The following is an 18812-nucleotide window of genomic DNA, read 5'->3' on the forward strand; positions in this document are numbered from 1 at the left end:
TCTCTGCCCTCTGCATGCAGACACTCATGAGGAGATGTTGATTGGCTAGAGCTGTGTTTGACTTGTGCTGGCTCTGTCCCTGATCTGCCTCTTTGACAGTCTCAGCCAATCCTACGGGGAAGCATTGTGATTGGCTCACAGAATCACTTCTGATGATGTCAGCTGTAAGCAGGCAGACCAGGAGCATAGGCAGCAGCAGCAGACTTGAATACAAGTAAGATGTTAATATATTTAGGGAGGCAAGGGTTAACAGGTGGGCTAGATGGTGGTTTTAACACTATAGGGTAAGGAATACATTGACCCCATGTTGTTTCTTTAAAGCAGGAAGAACCTTCATAAAGTATTTTCCATGCTTTTAATTGTTAATAGAGCGGTCTAATTTGTTGGCTTGTAAGCGAACAAATTAGAGTGTTCTGACAGACAAGTCTTATGCGAGACTTGCTCTAATGAGATTTAAAGAATATTTTGCAAATGTGCATCCTGACAGATTAATTCGGTTCTGAATTTTAATATCAGTGCTTTGTGAATCTTCCAAATCTTATACTTTGTATACTGTTTCGTATGCAAAAGCACTAATAAGAACCGAACAACAAATGCATTCATGCGATTGCAGTAGATTTGCTTTGGCCGACCGAATTTTAATCATATTTGGTTTTAGTAAAAAATACAATTGCCATTGTGGTTGGAATTTTTTCATTTTCAAATTATTTTGCCCACTCAAAATCCACAGTTTCATGAATAACCCTGTGTAACAGAGACACATCTTTATCTTCTGCTGATTGCTGTTATTAACTTTTACCAGGTGACAACTGAATTTTATAAGAATCAGAACATGGATTCAGAATGTAGGTGGTAATTTATGAAGAGGGATAGACAACCAGACTTTGATTGACACATATCACAGATAAATGCTGCATCTGATCTATAGCTGTCATAAAATGTTCTCGTTATAACATTTAATAAAAGCTCTAGGATCACAAGGTGAGGGAGACCAGACGAAAGATCTGAGAAGGGATTATAAAAAGACAGTAGGTAATCTAAGGTTATTCAACTGAACATTTAACAATTTCCACCCAGGCAATTTTAATCAAATTAGTTTATCTTAATACAAAAAGTATTTCATTATACAATTGACCTGGCATATTGAACTTACAAGAAATAAATAATTATAATAAACTGCACATTTATTTTTATAGTCAAAATAAACTACAGGTGCATGTGTAGCACCCAACATGTAGAATGTAATAACAACATAATAATGGCTTTAGTAACTAACTGGAAATGAAAGTAATACAGAGAAATATGCTGGTTACAACACACAATGACCTATATAAATGAGATGCAGTGTGTACCTTGCAGCCAGCTGTTAATAGAATAGAACCCCATGTGGGTGTTGTGTGAATAAACCCATGATTTGGGAACCTCTTGCTTTTGTAATGCTTCTGCAGTCTCAAGGAGGTGAACAGGTGTTCCAGTTAAACCATTCAGCAGGCATTTTGATAGCTCTGAAATACTGAGTCTGAAATTGCTGATGCAACTATTCATCAGCCTGCACTCCTAAAACAGATGGAAAAAAATAGTTAATGTCATCCCAGACACACTTTAAGGTACTAATGAGCTCGGGAGAACTAGTTGCCCCATCCATTTGTACCAACCATGGTCACTAAAGGAATATATTTATAAAAGGAACAGTTAATTTCACTTGTGCCATTTCTCTACTGCCTACCTTCCCATCACTTCTCTTAAGATTTCCCCTGCTTTTTGTTTCAACATTTGAATGTCAGGTAGACATGGCTGCCATGTTATACTTGATGGTGTGTCCATGGCAAATATCCACATTGTCCTTTCAATATAAAACGCACAGGTATCTTAACAAAGATATTTGTTATAGATGTATATATATATATATGTATGTATATATATATATATATATATATATATATATTATTTTTATTTTTTATTATTATTAATTATTTTTGTCTCTAAAAATACGAATATATATATATATATATATATATATATATATATATACACATACATATATACATATACATACATATACATATACACACACACAATATTGACATTTCTGGCACTCTTCCCTCATGAGATAAAACCTTATCCAAAGGTTTGTCTGCCGAAAAGTTGATCAATTCATGTGAATACACTTTTTTTCTTCATCAAATCCATCTCTCTCTCTCTTTTAATAAGCTTGCCATAAAAAGAATCAACGTTTTAGCTTGCTTTACAAAAACTTTCATCAGATCCTGTACAGATGTTCTTAAAAAGTGTGGGAATTCCCTGGTGGAGGGAGGCATTACCAATTACCAATGGTACCCTCATTCCTACACCACATGGTCAATATGTCTGGTTTAGCATAATGCATTAGAATGATATATGCAACAACTCTGCAGCTGGCTACTTTCTCTTGTTATTAGATATATATAGCTTGGGTATTATGCATTAGTTAATGCTGCCATGGTTTGATCAGGAAAACAGAAGACAGTTCCATAATTACTGCAATTTTCTTTTACTGATTAAAGAGGCACTGTGAGTGTCATAATTACTACAGCTTGTCTGAGGAGAGCTCTCTGGTTATCATTGCTATCTAAAGATGGACAGGCTAATGAGGAAGTTCGCATCTATATAAGTCAAGTGCCAAAGAGGAAACCAGGCAGAAGGTGTCAGGAGAGTCACTCATTAATGGTTTGAGATAAACCTAGTAGATAACACCAATTTGCAGGGATTATGATTTTTCACTTGTGATTTTAACAATTAGGTAAGCATTATATTCTCACCCATCTTCTCTAGGTTTTGTGCTGGCTACACAAATTTTCCGATATGGAGCCAAGTCTTTTCTATAGTAATTTCAGAGTCCTAATTGTAAGCTCACTATAATGTGTGTTCTAATTGCAGTAAACATATTTAAACATATTTAAAAAAAAGAAAAAAAATTAAGACAAAAAATGGTAAGTGTATTAACTGTAATATTCATTGCTTAATAGTCATGCTGCTGAAACCACCAAAAAGTTATATAAAATAATTGTAACCTTGAAAGTGTTAGTACCTATAATTTGTGTAAGCCAATTTCTTTCAGATATTTAAAAAATATATATATTTTTTTTATTTTAAAGCTCTTATGCAATTAAATTATTTGTCATAAATTGTATTACATAAATATTATTGTTTAATGCCCTGCTCCACAATCAGGCTTCTTGTATTTAACCTTAAAGAGACACTATAGGCACCAAAACAACTTTAGCTTAATGAAATTAATGAAGCAGTTTTAGTGTATAGATCATGCCTCTGCAGTCTCACTGCTCAGTTTTCTGCTATTTAGGAGTTAAATTGCTTTGTTTATACAGCTCTAGTCACACCTCCCTGCATGGAAGGTGTACAGCCTTCCTAAACATGTCCTGTAAAGTGAGATCCACTGTTTATATTTCCTTTCTTACATAGTCTACTTAATTTAGAACTTCATTTCTCCTGCACTGTTTATAGCTTGATAGACCTTGCAATTGCCTCCTGTGTGTAATTAAAGTTAAATTTATAGAGCAAAAACTTCTAAAGTAAGTGAGCGTTTGATTAAAAATTAAAATATTTTTTAATGCAGGCTGTGTCATTCACAGCCAGGAGAGGTGTAGCTAGGGCTGCATGGACAGAAACAAAGGTGATTTATTCATAAATGGCAGATAATTGAGCAGTTAGACTTCAGAGGCATTATCTACACAATAAAATAGCTTTATTAAACTAAAGCTGTTTTGTTGACTGTAGTGTCCTTTTAAAACAAACGCATCCATCTTTGACCAAATGTATGAATGTATAATAATTCATGTAATGCATGTTTCTCGTATTAAATGGCGGAATAAATATTCTTAATAGAAACTTACATTTATCTGGACACAAAGATCAATTTACAACTATAGTGTTCCGATTCCAGCTGTTATTTTAAAAGGTGGGAGTTTCTAATGGGTTAATTTACAGGGATACTTTGATAATCAAAACAACATTAGCTCAATGAAGCAGTTTTGATTTACAAATTGTCAGGATTACTAGTAGATCCAGCACACAGAATTATATCACACCTAGGACTAAAGGTAACATCTTACCAGGCGTTCGAATGGCCGGACTTAACGTACTAGAGAATAGTCAGAATATTTGCCGAGGTCAGGGACACAGAAGGAGACACAACAAGGAGGAAAAGCCAAAAGTCAAGGATACCAGAATACAGGGAAGTCAAAACAAAGCCAATGTCAGTAACCAGAAATTAACCCTCAGGAACACACTCTCTGATAACCTACTAAGGGAAACCACGACAGGGCACTGATCAAAAGGTTATTTGGGTTTAAATAACCCTCCTAGAGTTGTAATTGGCCATCTTTAATATGGGCAAGGGGTATTTCTTTAACAAAACCTGAACCGCAGTGGCCGATGTCTGATAATGATGCACACCCAGGGAACCAATATGGAAGAAGGTCGGATCCTGCTCTGCCGCGGGTAAGGTGAGTGTTTGCTATTTCTGTCAGCGTGACCTCTGGTTTTCAGTGCTGTCATGCTGACAGAAGCCCACAACACCATGACACAAATACTGCCCCTGTAGCAGGCTTTATTTTCAACTGTATTGTGTTTCGGAGTTAAATTACATTGTTTATGCATGTCTAGCCTCACCTCTCATGACTGGTACTCACCCAGCTCCATTAAAAAAAAAATAATAATAATTTTCATAATTTTCAAATGATTTGACACCACAGGTTATTTACTTTAGAAGTTCCAATCTCCTGCTCTTTAATTACATATAGAGGGAGGGGGGCTTCTGCAGGTTCTAGTGGACAATAAACAGAGGAAGAGACAAAGACTAAACATGCAAAAAGGTGCATTTAAAAATAGACCTTTTGCTACTGATGTGTTTAAGGAGGCTATTTCAGTCACAGCCAGGAGAGTTATTGGTAAAGCAGATTAAACAAAGTTATTAAACGCCTAAATGACAGATAATTGAGCGGTGAGACAGCGTGGTCATGATCTATAATTCTATGCATCAAAATCACTTAATGACAGTTCTTTTGGTGTCCCTTTAAGTGGTGATCAAAGGCAAAATTCTGAGTTTCAGGATACTCTCCATAACACAAGAGACATCAATGCAGAACTGTAGGAGTATCTCCCAATGAAGGCCTTCATTTAATTTGCTTGAATCAGAATGCAAAATTATTCCATTCTGTTAGAGTCACCATTAAAGCCTATGGGAACTTTTGTACATATGTAATTTGAAAAAAATATCTCCAACAGAATGGAATAATTCCTGATTCTGATTCAGAAAAATTGAATCAAGGCCTAAGTGGTTAACCATTATACCAGAATGGTCAATTTAAACTACTCTCCATAATAAATATAAAGACATTCAGAAAGTTATATCTATTCTATAATGTTTGCAATCCAAAGTGCATTGGTCTGCAACTTCTCTTCTTGCAAATGATTAATTGCCCATAGGCGAGAAGTGTCCACAAAGAAGAGTGCCAAAAGAAGCAGGTGCGGAAGGCTTTATATTATCATGACTGCTACAGACTAATTCAGCAGTGTCAGCTCTAAGTGTTATATTCTGATAATAAAATATGATCAAGGTTGAAATTGATGCTTTCCTATGCCCTTCTCAAGGAATTCAGGACTTTCCAATGTCGTATGGTAGTTGTTAATACTAGTATTACACTCTTTGATATCTTCTGAAACCTTAATACTTCTACTGTGAACAGCAGAAGGCTTTGCTACTTATTAAACACAAGGAACTTGCTGCTAATGAACAAAGGTTCTAACATCAAAATGGTTTGTAAATGCTAACCGCATGGTTTTATCTTCTACATTACTAATTTTTTTGCTTATTAATTAATATTCAAAGATACATAAAAATGCTAAAATGTAAATTTATATAAATCCTTTTTTTTTTTCTGGTGATTCACTTGATAATTGCAGGAAGTTGAGAGGTTATCAATTACTAGAGATTAATTACTAGTACCCATAGTCTTGGAACAAATAATACACGTTTTTCTAAAAATCCTATATTTGCTACACATGGTAGGTCTCACAAAAAGTTTAAATACAAATCTTTTTTTTTTTTTTTTTAGACAATCTTTATTTTTTCAAATAGTTTTTTACACATATGGTAAGTAGCAAGGTACAGAACAGTGACGTCAGTAAACATATGTACAGTTGTAATTTGCAACTCACAATCAATAAACGGTTACATACTAAATGTTCGTCAGATCAGTTGGCAAAATACACATAATAATTCAAACAGTTTCAACAATTCGTATAGACTGTGAGGTGTGTAGTGCAGCGGAGGTGGTGTTCTGAGTGAATCTCTCCACCTGAGTGGTATCACCAGGTCTCAATCCGTGATTTCTACCATTTGTTCTCTACAGTAAGACGACTCTGAGTCACTTTAGTGTGGGTTTATACTACTATGAGTAATCTTAGTTTGTCGTGCTGTATCCCCCCGTTTACCTCTGATGCCAGCTAGTTTTTCTACATCATCAGTGTGCCCTTGGAACAGAGTATTACCGGGCTCATCGCTGAGCCGCCCTATCAAGGAACACTTCTGGGGTATAAATACAAATCTTAATATATCCTGCTCACAGATATTAAAAATCAATCAACTTTTATTTTTGGGAATGTCAATTCTCAAAATACCAACAGCATATGAATATGATTGCTTGTGAGTATAATGCTGACATACAGGAAATATAGTTATCAGGCTTTTATATTTCAATTTGCTTTGCAGACTGCTATTGTACCCAACACATTTGTTCTAATGTATACCTCAGGCCCTCTATTACTTAATCATCTTCCTTGGATGCCATTTATGTGTGGCAAAGGAACTAAAGAGACCTCCAATTGAAAATGTGCTAGTCAGCAAGGTAGGAAAACACACTGGTGATGAACTGATAATTCATGTGATACATGTAATTCTGTATTGAAATCCAGTGCTAAAGTAAATAAACAATGTACACACACATTTTTGGAAGTGAAGCATTGGTAGTATTTGCTGAGGATATTACAATGACATATTAGTAGACGTTAGAAACAGAACCTTACCTGTAATAAAACATGTTTGCTTGCTTGCAATTCTGATTCAGCTGTATGTCTATTCAGCGATGCACTTGTAGGTACATTATCTGTATTAATCTGAAAAGAAAATATTGTTTGCACAGGCAGAAATAATAAATATGTCTACACCAACGGCATCACTGGATCAACAAGATATTTTTCTTACATACTGTATTCGCTCTGTTTTTAGTTTTTGTTTAGTGAACAATGGAGCTTAAAAATGTGGTGGTTGCATAGCTTTATAAGAAAAAGTAGCAAAAGAACTTTTCTCCGGTAGAAAAAGTGTTGACCTGTTTGTCTCTCTGTCCAGTGCACAGAGCTGCTCCAATCATTTCTATAACGCAATTAATCATTTGGAATTTATATATATTTCAAATGTGGCTTGTATTTCCCAGGAGGGAACCAGTTCACTGCTACTTAAATACACTAATCTGAATTCATAGAAGTTTCCACATGGTTATAAACAGAGACAGATTACCCATTACCCCCGAGAGCTCCTTCTTGGTCTTGGTGCTTTTCCATGACTCAGAGCACTGAAGCCAATGCTCTGAGTCATTGACTGAGTGCCAGGATTTAAAGGAATACTCTAAACACCCAGATAACTTCCGCTGAATTAAGCAGTTTTGGTGTATTTATCATGCCCCTGCAGTCTCACCACTCAATTCTCTGCAATTTATGAGTTAAATTACTTTTGTTTCTGTTAATATGACTGTGACTCACACAACCTACATGGAAAAAAAATATTTTCAATCAGATGTGACATCATAGTGTGTTTAATGTAGAATGTCTATCTCCTACTCTAATAATTTACCTTTAATCACATACTGCAGGCTCTAGCAGGATATTAACAGAACAGGCGTTAGGGAATTCAAAATTAAACTGTGCAATAAAAAAAGTTTAAGCATTAGATCTTTTTTTACATGAAATGTATAGGGTGACTGTGTAGGTGGTATGACCAGGGCTGTATAAACAAAGTGATTTAACTCCTAAATGGTAGAGAACAGAGCAGTTGCACTGCAGGGGCCTTATATATACACCATAAACTCATTGTTAAGCTAAAGTTGTTTTGTTGCTTATAGCTTCCTTTTAAAGTGATCTGCTCACAATAGAGGTAAAAACCACAATGCTCCTCTATGGAATACACTTCCACCTGACAAAAGGTTAACAGAAGGGGGAAATGGGAAAAAAAAGGAAAAATGTGTTGATAGACATCCCACCACACACTTTACTTACTTCCCAACACACGCAGCAATCAGCTACCATACAAAGAAAAACATTCCCTATATACACATCACTTAGTCCCACTCAGCCTCCTCCTCTCTAAAGGTAGCCACCACACACAGTCACAATAATCCCCCACAACACTCAACCACCAGACAGATGCACACACAGCATCCCCCCAAAACACATGCAGTACTCATACTCATACTCAGTCACTACACACAGCCACACTCTGCCTTTTCAAACACTCAGTAACCTTGCACTCTCACATCCACAGCACACAGCCAGCACACACATGCAATTTCCCCCTCATACATACATCATTCAAACACTACTCACACACACAACACTCAGCCTACACACACACACACACACACACACAACACTAAGCTGCCCCCATACACAGAAAGGACCCCTGAGATTCTTAGCCAACCTGCTTAGACTGCAGTATCTTAGTTGGTAGCTTTGCCACCTAACGCCAGTGTGAAAACCTACTTGAACAAAAGATGATGGCATACACTATTACTAAATACAATGACTCTATTAGGACTGATTCATCAGACAGGCATGAGGTCCTCTGTGCTGTACCTACTAGAAGGCAATGAGGATCTGACCATGACAATATTACATCCCACAAAGTCTTATGCCGTAGCAATACTACATGGGATGCTACACACTTAGAACGAACAAGCATTGTCACAGTTATTGTTCTATTACTAGGCCGTTAGTTAAATGTGTATTCAACCTGCGAGTGGCTCACTGTTTCTCTGCTACACTCATCTGATATGTAACTATAAAAAAAAAAAAAGGGATTTTGCTTAGTTATTCTGCACTGGTAAAGTCGCCATGCTTGTCTTAATTCTAAACTTGGCTATTATTGGCAAAGGTTTTCAAATTTCAACCACTGACTCTTACATGAATAAGGATTTATTTATTTATTTTTATTGCAATTATTCACCTGTATTAACGGAGGAAGTTGTTCTGAAATTCTTTCCAGAGATGTATGTAGAGAGGTCAAATCTTTTCCAGAATAACTATCTTCTTGCATTAACAATGGCAAAGATACCTTCATTGAGTCATACAGTTTCACCAGGACTTGCATGAATTCTGAAACACTGAAATGACAATACATATTTGAAAGTTGATTCTCAAGTTTGAACCCTGACAAACATTTTGGAAGTTCATACAGCTTTATTAACATCAATTGCAAGGCTGATTTAATGTTCAGGAATTATGAAATGTGCACATCAATTGATTTCTAGAATAATTTTGTGAAAGGTACCTTATAATTTAGGTGAGGGTAAAGTTTAAAATTGCTAAACCTAAAACCTTTTTTTTTTTACAATTTTTGCAAATAATCCCAATGTAAACAGACTGAATTAGAAAAGCTAAATGAAAGGTTTTCACTGAATTATATTTATAGAATGATCTAATTCGACTGCAGTAACCGAATTAAGCAATTTGGTTGGTAATTCAGACTTCAGTAAGTAACCCTCAAGGTAAATATGGCTTTTATCTCTTAAGAACTTGCCAGTATTGATATACTATTCTGTTACTCCAGCATTACACTCTGCAATCAAAGAATTTGTTTTGCTTTGGCTGTAGAGTTCTGCCAAAAAACAGCTGTGCTATATCAGTATTTATTGAACATATCCCAAGTCTACACATATTTTTTTTTTTTTGTTTGTTTCTGTAAGAATTAAAAATCTGACAGCCAACAAAATCAATTTTAATAATTCCATTTTGGGTTGCTGTGATCCATTGTTTTATTAAAATCCTTTTTGCTACAGTTACAGGCAAGCTGCCAATACCTACTTTACAGCAATAAAACACGTACAAATTAAGGCATCTCATGTGGAAAATTCATTCAACAGCCTCAAAAGCCAAATGAATGGTAATTACTTTGAACACAATGCTGTTGCGATCAAATCAGATTGAATCACGCTTTTAAATATACATCTACATTCTGAAGAACAGAGATAAATATGAATTATGGAAATAACGATGGCATATTAATACCACTTTTGTTGTTTCAGATGTAGAGAGGGATATTCCTATAGAGTGGAAAAATTAACAAAATAGAAGCCATTTATGATATGCTATGAACAGAATATTATGTATTTACTCTAGAATGCACCAAAATAATTTTAGAGGAAATAATGCCTAAACATCAAATTGTAGTAAACTGAAAACCGAACTGAAAAAACTGTGGATTTCTAAAAAATTTACAATCAATTTATAGCCACAACATATTATTTTTATCCCTTTTGTTTTTTATTTACTACAATTCATTTTTTAATTAATAATCCCCAGGTAGTGCGGCTGAAGGTATGACCAAAACAAAACCTTTATAAGAGAATTCTGAGTTAACTTGAGCATCTGCCAATGGCCATCTATGTAACGCGGTCATTTAGAACAATGCCAACATTATATTTCCACAAACTAATGTTTAAACATGTTTACCATACATTAGAGACATTCGACTGTGAGATTTAATAATGTGAAGTTCTGCGTTACACTCATACACACCATGCATAACTGTGTGTTTTATTATACTATTAAAAAAGCAAACAGTAAAAATCCCGAGCATCTAGAAAAGAGGTCTAGAGAGGGAGTGAGTCTTCTTAAAGAGGAACCTGATGTAGACTAAGGGAATGAGTCTTCTAAAGAGCAATGGTGATGCAAAGTATTTTTATACAGATAAATCTATTACAATCCATATGCTATAAACATATCCGCAATATGTCCCGCTGGTACGCACACAAGGTAATGAGACTCACAGAACAAAATAAGTGAAATAAACTTTGATATCAGTGGCAACTTAATAAGATAAGAAACAGCTGCTGAGTTTATTGTTTGAAAAACTCCCACTGAGTTCAATATGGGTTTTTAGTTTGTTAAAAAATATTTTTTTAATATACGCATTTTTAGACATTATTGAACAAGCCCCATCAACATCAAGGAACGTGGAATGAATATGCCTCTTTCAATCTAAACTTAATGATAAAAAATGTTCTTTTTTTTTGTCCCACTTACATTTTAAAATGCATTCTAATACTTATCTGTAAAGCAAGCTAAAACATTGAGCTTATATTCACCCCACCAACACGATTTAAATTAAACATGCTGTCTCTGTCTGGTGTTCATATTATTGGATGTTGAAACCAATGTAATGTTCAGTCAGCCATGAATCACTCAGAACGAATAAGTACAAATGGGTTTATTTCTCAAGAGAAATACTAAACAAGCTTGGAAACAATGTGTACAAGAAAGGCTCATCACTAGACTTGCAGCAGGTACCTGTAGAAACAACTTGTAGGGCACCATCCAACATACTAAATTAGAAATAAACCTGTTACTTCCTGTTAAAAACAAGCAACAACAAGATAAAACAGGATATACTGTTGTTACCTTGTTCTCCGATACTATGGGGTTTCTAAACCCTGTAAAAATATAAGCTATGGACCACAAAAGGTGTTTATTCAACACATTTTTGAAAAACGTCCTATGGAAACCAAGATAAAACAGCAAGCAGTAACAAGATAAATTAAGATATATAGCATCCTTTTCTACAGTACTAAGAAGTTTCTAAACTAGAACAGAATATAAGCTTGGTTTATAAATTGATTTTTCTTCAGCCCTGTTTGTATAAAGTTGTAAACTCATATCTTTGGAATGCCAATGATTGCTGAAAATTTTTATATCACAACATTTATGCTGCAACATCGATTAAATAATATGTGTATAACACTAACTAAAGAGACCACACAAAAAATATCTGAATAGAGGACCTCTAGCGTAAGTTTTGTTTGCCTAGTAATCTTTTAATAGCTTATATAAATAAAGTATCCTGATCTAAAGAAAGACTTTAGATCTAAAAAAAAAAAAAAAAAAGTCTGATAAAATAATCCATTGAAACTGTAGCACTCTGAAAAACATAATTCCCCATAAGATAATGAAATAAGAAAACAGGGACATGCTTTACAGGGAAACGTGGCTATATACAAAATGAATATTCCAAAAGTGCTAAATCCTTTCTATGTGACCAAAATATAACAAATTTACTTTCAATATTTTATATAAAACCACTTATGTTACAATGATACAACAATTTGCTTTACTTGATTGGTACAAATTAACATACTAAAATATTACTAATTTACATGCTGAATTGTTAATAATTAGCATAAGTAGAAGGTGGTAATTTGCATACTAAGATGTTTTTATATTTTCTACATAAATGACACAACTTTTCAAGCTTAGATGCTCTGAAAATGTGAATAGGCCATTAACAAGTAATATGTATGTAATGTATATGTAGAGCAAAAAACAAGTTGCAAGAGAGTGCTGGGAATGGACAACAGCTCAATTAGCCTGCCCTTCGGTGGATCCCCGCTCAGTTCTCAAACTGGTTTTAGTTCATCTTGTGCTCTTACAGAGAGAACCAGGCCATGCATCGCAGACTGATTCCACCCAAAAGGGCAGAACAGCTCCTAAATGCAGGCCAGCTCTCTCTGCACGAGAGATACAGCAACCCCAGATGATCGTTTCAACCTTGTTAGGCATTATCAGTGAGGTATAGCCAATATCCCTCTAGGCACTGTGAGCAAGGGGTCCATGTCTGGATTACCCTTTAAACTTAAGGAGAGCAAAAAACAAGTCGCAAGAGAGTGCTGAGAACCGACAACAGCTCAATTAGCCTGCCCTTTAGTGGGTAATCCAGACGAGGATGCTGATTAATCTACAAAGATTAAGGAACATGTGGGACTGATTTTTTTTTTATATATATATAAATATCCTGCTCCATTAACCAAGGCCAATTACAACAAGCTGCACTGCTCCAGTTTTTGTAGTTACACAATATTAGCAATTAAAAGCATGCCCAATGATCTTTTTTATATCTTCTAGCAAAAAAATATAGCACTGTTTACAATGTTATAATTCAGACGAGATTTTCATAAGTATGTTAGAATGATGCTATCCAACTGTTTCTGAGAATCATATATAATTTAGTAACACAGTTTGAACTAGAATGTCTTAAAGGATAATATAGTATAGTATAACTTAACACAGAGATGTAAGCTAAATAAAACCCACTGAGAGCAGCAACTAAGCTGAAGTTTAACTATTTGAGTAATTGTGGGCATAATGTATAGGAGACAGTGAGGCTGGCAATGCATCACAAGAGTTACATTTCTAGAACAGGTTGAGGGGATTCTTATTACCAACTCGACAGCTTCAAAGGATGACTAGTCAATAACAATAACATATGAAACATTGTAAAATAAAGTACTTACAATTTCTCATGAACAGTTCTCTCAGCGCTGTTTGATAGTATCAGTGCTTGCAAGGAATGTTTCCCAGGCATATTGTCAATCAGCCAGTTCGAATACTGTAAGGGTTCCACATTAGAAGATGGAACAGGGATGGTAATGTTGTTTATAATTATACCTGCAATGAAAAAAAATCATAGAACAGCACATTACATTTAAAGACGGTTAAAGGCAATGTTAGACATTAAAGGACCACTATAGGCACCCAGACCACTTCAGCTTAATGAAGTCGTCTGGGTGCCAGGTCCAGCTAGGTTTAACCCTTTTTTGCTGTAAACATAGCAGTTTAAGAGAAACTGCTATGTTTACCTATGGGTTAATCCAGCCTCTAGTGGCTGTTTCATTGACAGCCGCTAGGGACGCTTCCACGCTTCTCACTGTGATTTTCACAGTGAGAAGATGCCTAGCGTCCATAGGAAAGCATTGAGAATGCTTTCCTATGGACTGGCTGAATGTGCGCGCGGCTCTTGTCGTGCATGCGCATTCAACCAGGGATGTCAGAAGAGGGAGGAGAGTCCCAGCGCCGCTGGAAAAAAGGTAGGGGATTAACCCCTTCCTCCCCCTTCAGCGCCATGGGAGTGGGACCCTGAGGGTGGGGGCACCTTTAGGGCACTCTAGTGCCAGGAAAACGAGTTTGTTTTCCTGGCACTATAGTGGTCCTTTAACCTCAGAGTAGAATTCAGAAGTTTTTTCTTTTAAGAGTATAGTGTATTAGGGCTTGAAAGGGATATTAAATTTCAGAAAGGACATGAGATTAGGGTTAGCTTTTGTGGTTTTCTTAGCATGAATAAATAAACAAAATATTGTGTTGTTTAATTTCTTAATTTGTCAAGAAGACTGTTCTTTAGACAATATGGAGGAATGGGTGAAAGTTATGTTCTAAAAAGTAGTCTAAAAAGTACTAAAAGTGAGGTAGTCACCATGGAAAGTGGGTGGAATCTGCAGACATGTTTCATTAGTAACTCCTCCCTTGTTACATTTCGGATCACTTTTTATAACAGAACTCTTTGATAAATCTCCTTCAATGACTTTAATTGTCCAGGTCGAAGTGTTTATTTCAGCACATAGCTTTTACAAACCATCAGATTACTGTTTAGCATTTCTAATGAATGCTTAAATTTACAAAAATTTGAAATGTGGTTCATTGTTCTAGAATAATTAAATGTTGTGTTCATCCCTGAAATCTATTTTAAGCAGAACATAAGGCTACATTAAATAATTCAGGAGTCTATATTTCTCTCCTCATGTGCTACACACATCTTTGTGCTACAAAATGCAATTATTATGCCTACTGAGCCTAGAAGTGAATCATTTATTTAAAAAGCAACAGGTCATAGTAGACTTTACAGAAAGAGGTAAGTTGTTTTAATGAATTTTATTTAATTAGCTGCATAGTAAAGTCCAGGGCAATTAATGATGAAAAGCTAGTGAACTATTTAGCAAATCTAATTAGTAAATCCATTTTTTAAATGCTGCTGACTTGTTTTCCACATTTAAACATACAACATGACATTAAGGAAAGGTAAATTATACGTAAACATTATGGCAAAAGCACTGCTGTGCAACATTTTCAAAGTAAGTTACAGACTTATAGTATAAACATGCAGTCTGCCTGCAGGTATGGCCGAATTATATTAGAAAATGCTTTGGGAGGTCATAGTGTTCATTGTGGAGGGATATTGCTGTGAACAACAGTAGCATTATTATTTATGCTATCTTTCAATAGGCTAGGTTGTGTTGAAGAAACAAAAATGTTGTAAAGGGTGGAGTGCAAGCAATGCTGTGCAAAGTAGCAGTTTGAAATATTAGTTCTCCTAGACGTTGACTTTATACAATCAATTCAGTAGCATAGACATGCTTGTGTTAAATTCACGTAGTTCTTTTATTTTCTAGGTGAATGTGAACACAGAACCAACTGTGTACAACCTAATGTTTTGGTTTTATTCCTAGTTTTTTCTGTTTTCGTTTGAGGTGTTTCTAGAGGCAGTACACATTCATGTTTTAAGAAAATAAAAGTTTAAGAGGAGCTATCTTCAGAGAGTTGGTGACAGTTCCTTTTAATCTCATTAAAGGAACACTATAGTCACCTAAATTACTTTAGCTAAATAAAGCAGTTTTAGTGTATAGATCATTCCCCTGCAATTTCACTGCTCAATTCACCGTAATTTAGGAGTTAAATCACTTTGTTTCTGTTTATGCAGCCCTAGCCACACCTCCCCTGGCTATGATTGACAGAGCCTGCATGGAAAAAAAAACTGGTTTCACTTTCAAACAGATGTAATTTACCTTAAATAATTGTATCTCAATCTCTAAATTGAACTTTAATCACATACAGGAGGCTCTTGCAGGGTCTAGCTAGCTATTAACATAGCAGGGGATAAGAAAATCTTAATTAAACAGAACTTGCAATAAAGAAAGCCTAAATAGGGCTCTCTTTACAGGAAGTGTTTATGGAAGGCTGTGCAAGTCACATGCAGGGAGGTGTGACTAGGGTTCATAAACAAAGGGATTTAACTCCTAAATGGCAGAGGATTGAGCAGTGAGGCTGCAGGGGCATGTTCTATACACCAACACTGCTTCATTAAAGGGACACTCCAGGCACCCAGACCACTTCAGCTCATTGGAGTGGTCTGGGTGCCAACTCCCACTACCCTTAACCCTGCAAGTGTAATTATTGCAGTTTTTTTAAAACTGCAATAATTACCTTGCAGGGTTAAGTCCTCCCCTAGTGGCTGTCTATTAGACAGCCACTAGAGGACACTTCCTGCTTCATAGCACAGGTTTTCTGTGCTAGAGCGTCGCTGGACGTCCTCACGCTGTGTGAGGACCTCCAGCGTCGCTCTATTCCCCATAGGGAAGCATTGAAATTCATTTTCAATGCTTTCCTATGGGGTGCGCTAATGCGCATGCGCGGCATTGCCGCGCATGCGCATTAGGTCTCCTCGGCCGGCCGGCGAGATCAGTCTCGCCCACCGGCCGACGTAACCAGAAGGAGGAGCGGCGGGGGAGGAGGAAGCAGCGACGTGGGACCTGTCGCTGCCCCTGGTAAGTGACTGAAGGGGTTTTCACCCCTTCAGCAACTGGGGATTGGGGGGTGGGAGGGAGAGGGACCCTCCAGTGCCAGGAAAACGGATTGTTTTCCTGGCACTGGAGTTTCCCTTTAAGCTAAAGTTGTTCAGGTGACTATAGTGTCCCTTTAATACTCAATACAAAATAAATAAAAATGTTTCTTCTGAAGCGTAGAAATATTTTTCAGCACTTTGTTCACCACTGTTTTGCTTTAGTGGTTCTGGGCCAGAAGCTCCCTGGTGCTTCCATCTTCATTTTCAAAAGATTTTTTACCGGTTTCACCTCACTGGAGAGTTAGAATTTCCTAAGCAATTTCATTAGCTCTCCTAAACTAAGCCTAGCAATTCATGGCTTAGCTCATTGACTGTCAGCTGATCACTCTCCGTCTAAGTCAGGTGTTGGTAGCGGAGATGGGGAGTGGAACCCCATAAACCCCAGGTAAAAAAATAAAACCATTCAAAAATCAATTGACTACTGACAATGAGCGAAAAAACAAGATTCTCCTGGTATCATAGCCACTACAGCAACTGTAGTGGTAATGGTGCTTCGAGTGTTCATGCGAAAGGACATTCTAAACACCAAAACCACTTCATCGTATTAGTGTTTTTGATGCATAGGCCCTGTCCTCTTTTCAGATTTGTACAATATGGACATTTCTGAGAAACCACAGTATTTAGATTTAGCTGAATCCATGCCACTAAAGATGCTTTCTAATCAAAAGTCTTCACAATCGGTATCGTCATACTGAATAAAAAAAAACATTGCATTGGACAAAAGGCATAATAAATGGTGAATGAGCATCTTCATCATGGTTTTATTATGGTGATTTTTTTTTTTTACTAAGTTGGACAGTCTAAATAATTCTAGGAACACTTTCATTGTATATATCTAAAATTTTAGAGTGTTTCTTTAATGATTTTTCTTTTTTATACTTGCTTTAGATCATACTTTGGGTGCTCTGAGCATGGGTTAAACTGCAAGGATTTTTGTCTGTTTTAACATTTTTGAAATATGTAAAGCAGTATTCTAGATTGCAATAAACATGTTTCACACGGGAAAATAACCAAGGGGGGAAAAATGAAGTTGAGTTTTTCTTTATAGCAGCTTAGTAAAAAATTGACATGTATAATTCTGTTACTATATACTGTTCGTGTACATTAATCAAGAAGAACTAGTTTCAAGCATGGACTGAATATAGTAGGTTCTTCATTTCATGGCTGTAAGGAAAAGTAATGATAATCTTTGCGAGTGTAATTTGGTATTTATTCCTTAAAAGCCAGACAAAATTGGAGGCTGAAAGGATAGTAATGTATAATTCCAGGCAGCGTTCCATTTTAGAAAACTGATTTTGAATTGATTCCTCAGTAAGTGCGTGGAAATGCTGACTGACAGAATCATACCAGCCCAATAAATCTGCCATGCATTTTGTTAAGAACATGTAAATTCTGTATAACACCTCTGTTACCAGAATAGCAATGGGATATTGAAAGGCAAGTTGTGTAAATTCTGTTAATCAGCTGAGGACAGAAACAATACGGATTACTAAAAATGCAAACAAACATTTAAGGTAGAGCATGTCAGGTTACTCTGAGGAGAATTGGGGGGAGGGGAGGAGGTTGGGAAGGGGGGAAACTAGATCCAAAAATAAAAATAGTATCCACCTAGATTTTATAGTAACTTAGTATCATGCTCAATGTTTGTACATACCTTCTTGAGTATGATACTAAGTTACTATATAATCCAGGGGGATACTATTTTTATTTTTGTTTTTGAATCTAGTTACAATTGGTTCTTTTTTCAGCACTATTGATATATAATAGCTATATTAGGCTGATAAACTAGGAAGATTTATTTAGTTTTATTTAGTTATTTCTCTGCTTCACTACGATTGCTGTATTTTGGATCCAATAGCTATTTCAGATCAATTTTAGGACATAACTTCCAAACAGTGATATCACGATATCAAGTCTCCTATATGTAGGGACTTTTTATAATTATAGTTGCATTATATTTAAAATTCTATAAGACTTTAATAAAAGCTAAGTTTTATATATGGATTACTCCTTTCTTATAAAGGGTTTTATTTCCTTTTAA

General features: G+C 35.8%; 1 protein-coding gene across 1 annotated transcript in view; it reads right to left on the bottom strand.

Moving 5' to 3' along the window:
• LOC134567660 (uncharacterized) overlaps positions 1-18812 on the bottom strand; it is a 484351-nt gene that overhangs the window by 76494 nt on the left and 389045 nt on the right. The window contains exons 93-96 of the mRNA XM_063426051.1: positions 13614-13767; positions 9275-9431; positions 7084-7173; positions 1353-1557 (exon numbers count right to left, since the gene is read on the bottom strand). Coding sequence (XP_063282121.1) covers positions 1353-1557; positions 7084-7173; positions 9275-9431; positions 13614-13767 — 606 coding nt within the window. The remainder of the gene's footprint in view (positions 1-1352; positions 1558-7083; positions 7174-9274; positions 9432-13613; positions 13768-18812) is intronic.

This window comes from Pelobates fuscus, chromosome 1, assembly GCF_036172605.1.
Source record: "Pelobates fuscus isolate aPelFus1 chromosome 1, aPelFus1.pri, whole genome shotgun sequence".
NCBI lineage: Eukaryota > Metazoa > Chordata > Amphibia > Anura > Pelobatidae > Pelobates > Pelobates fuscus.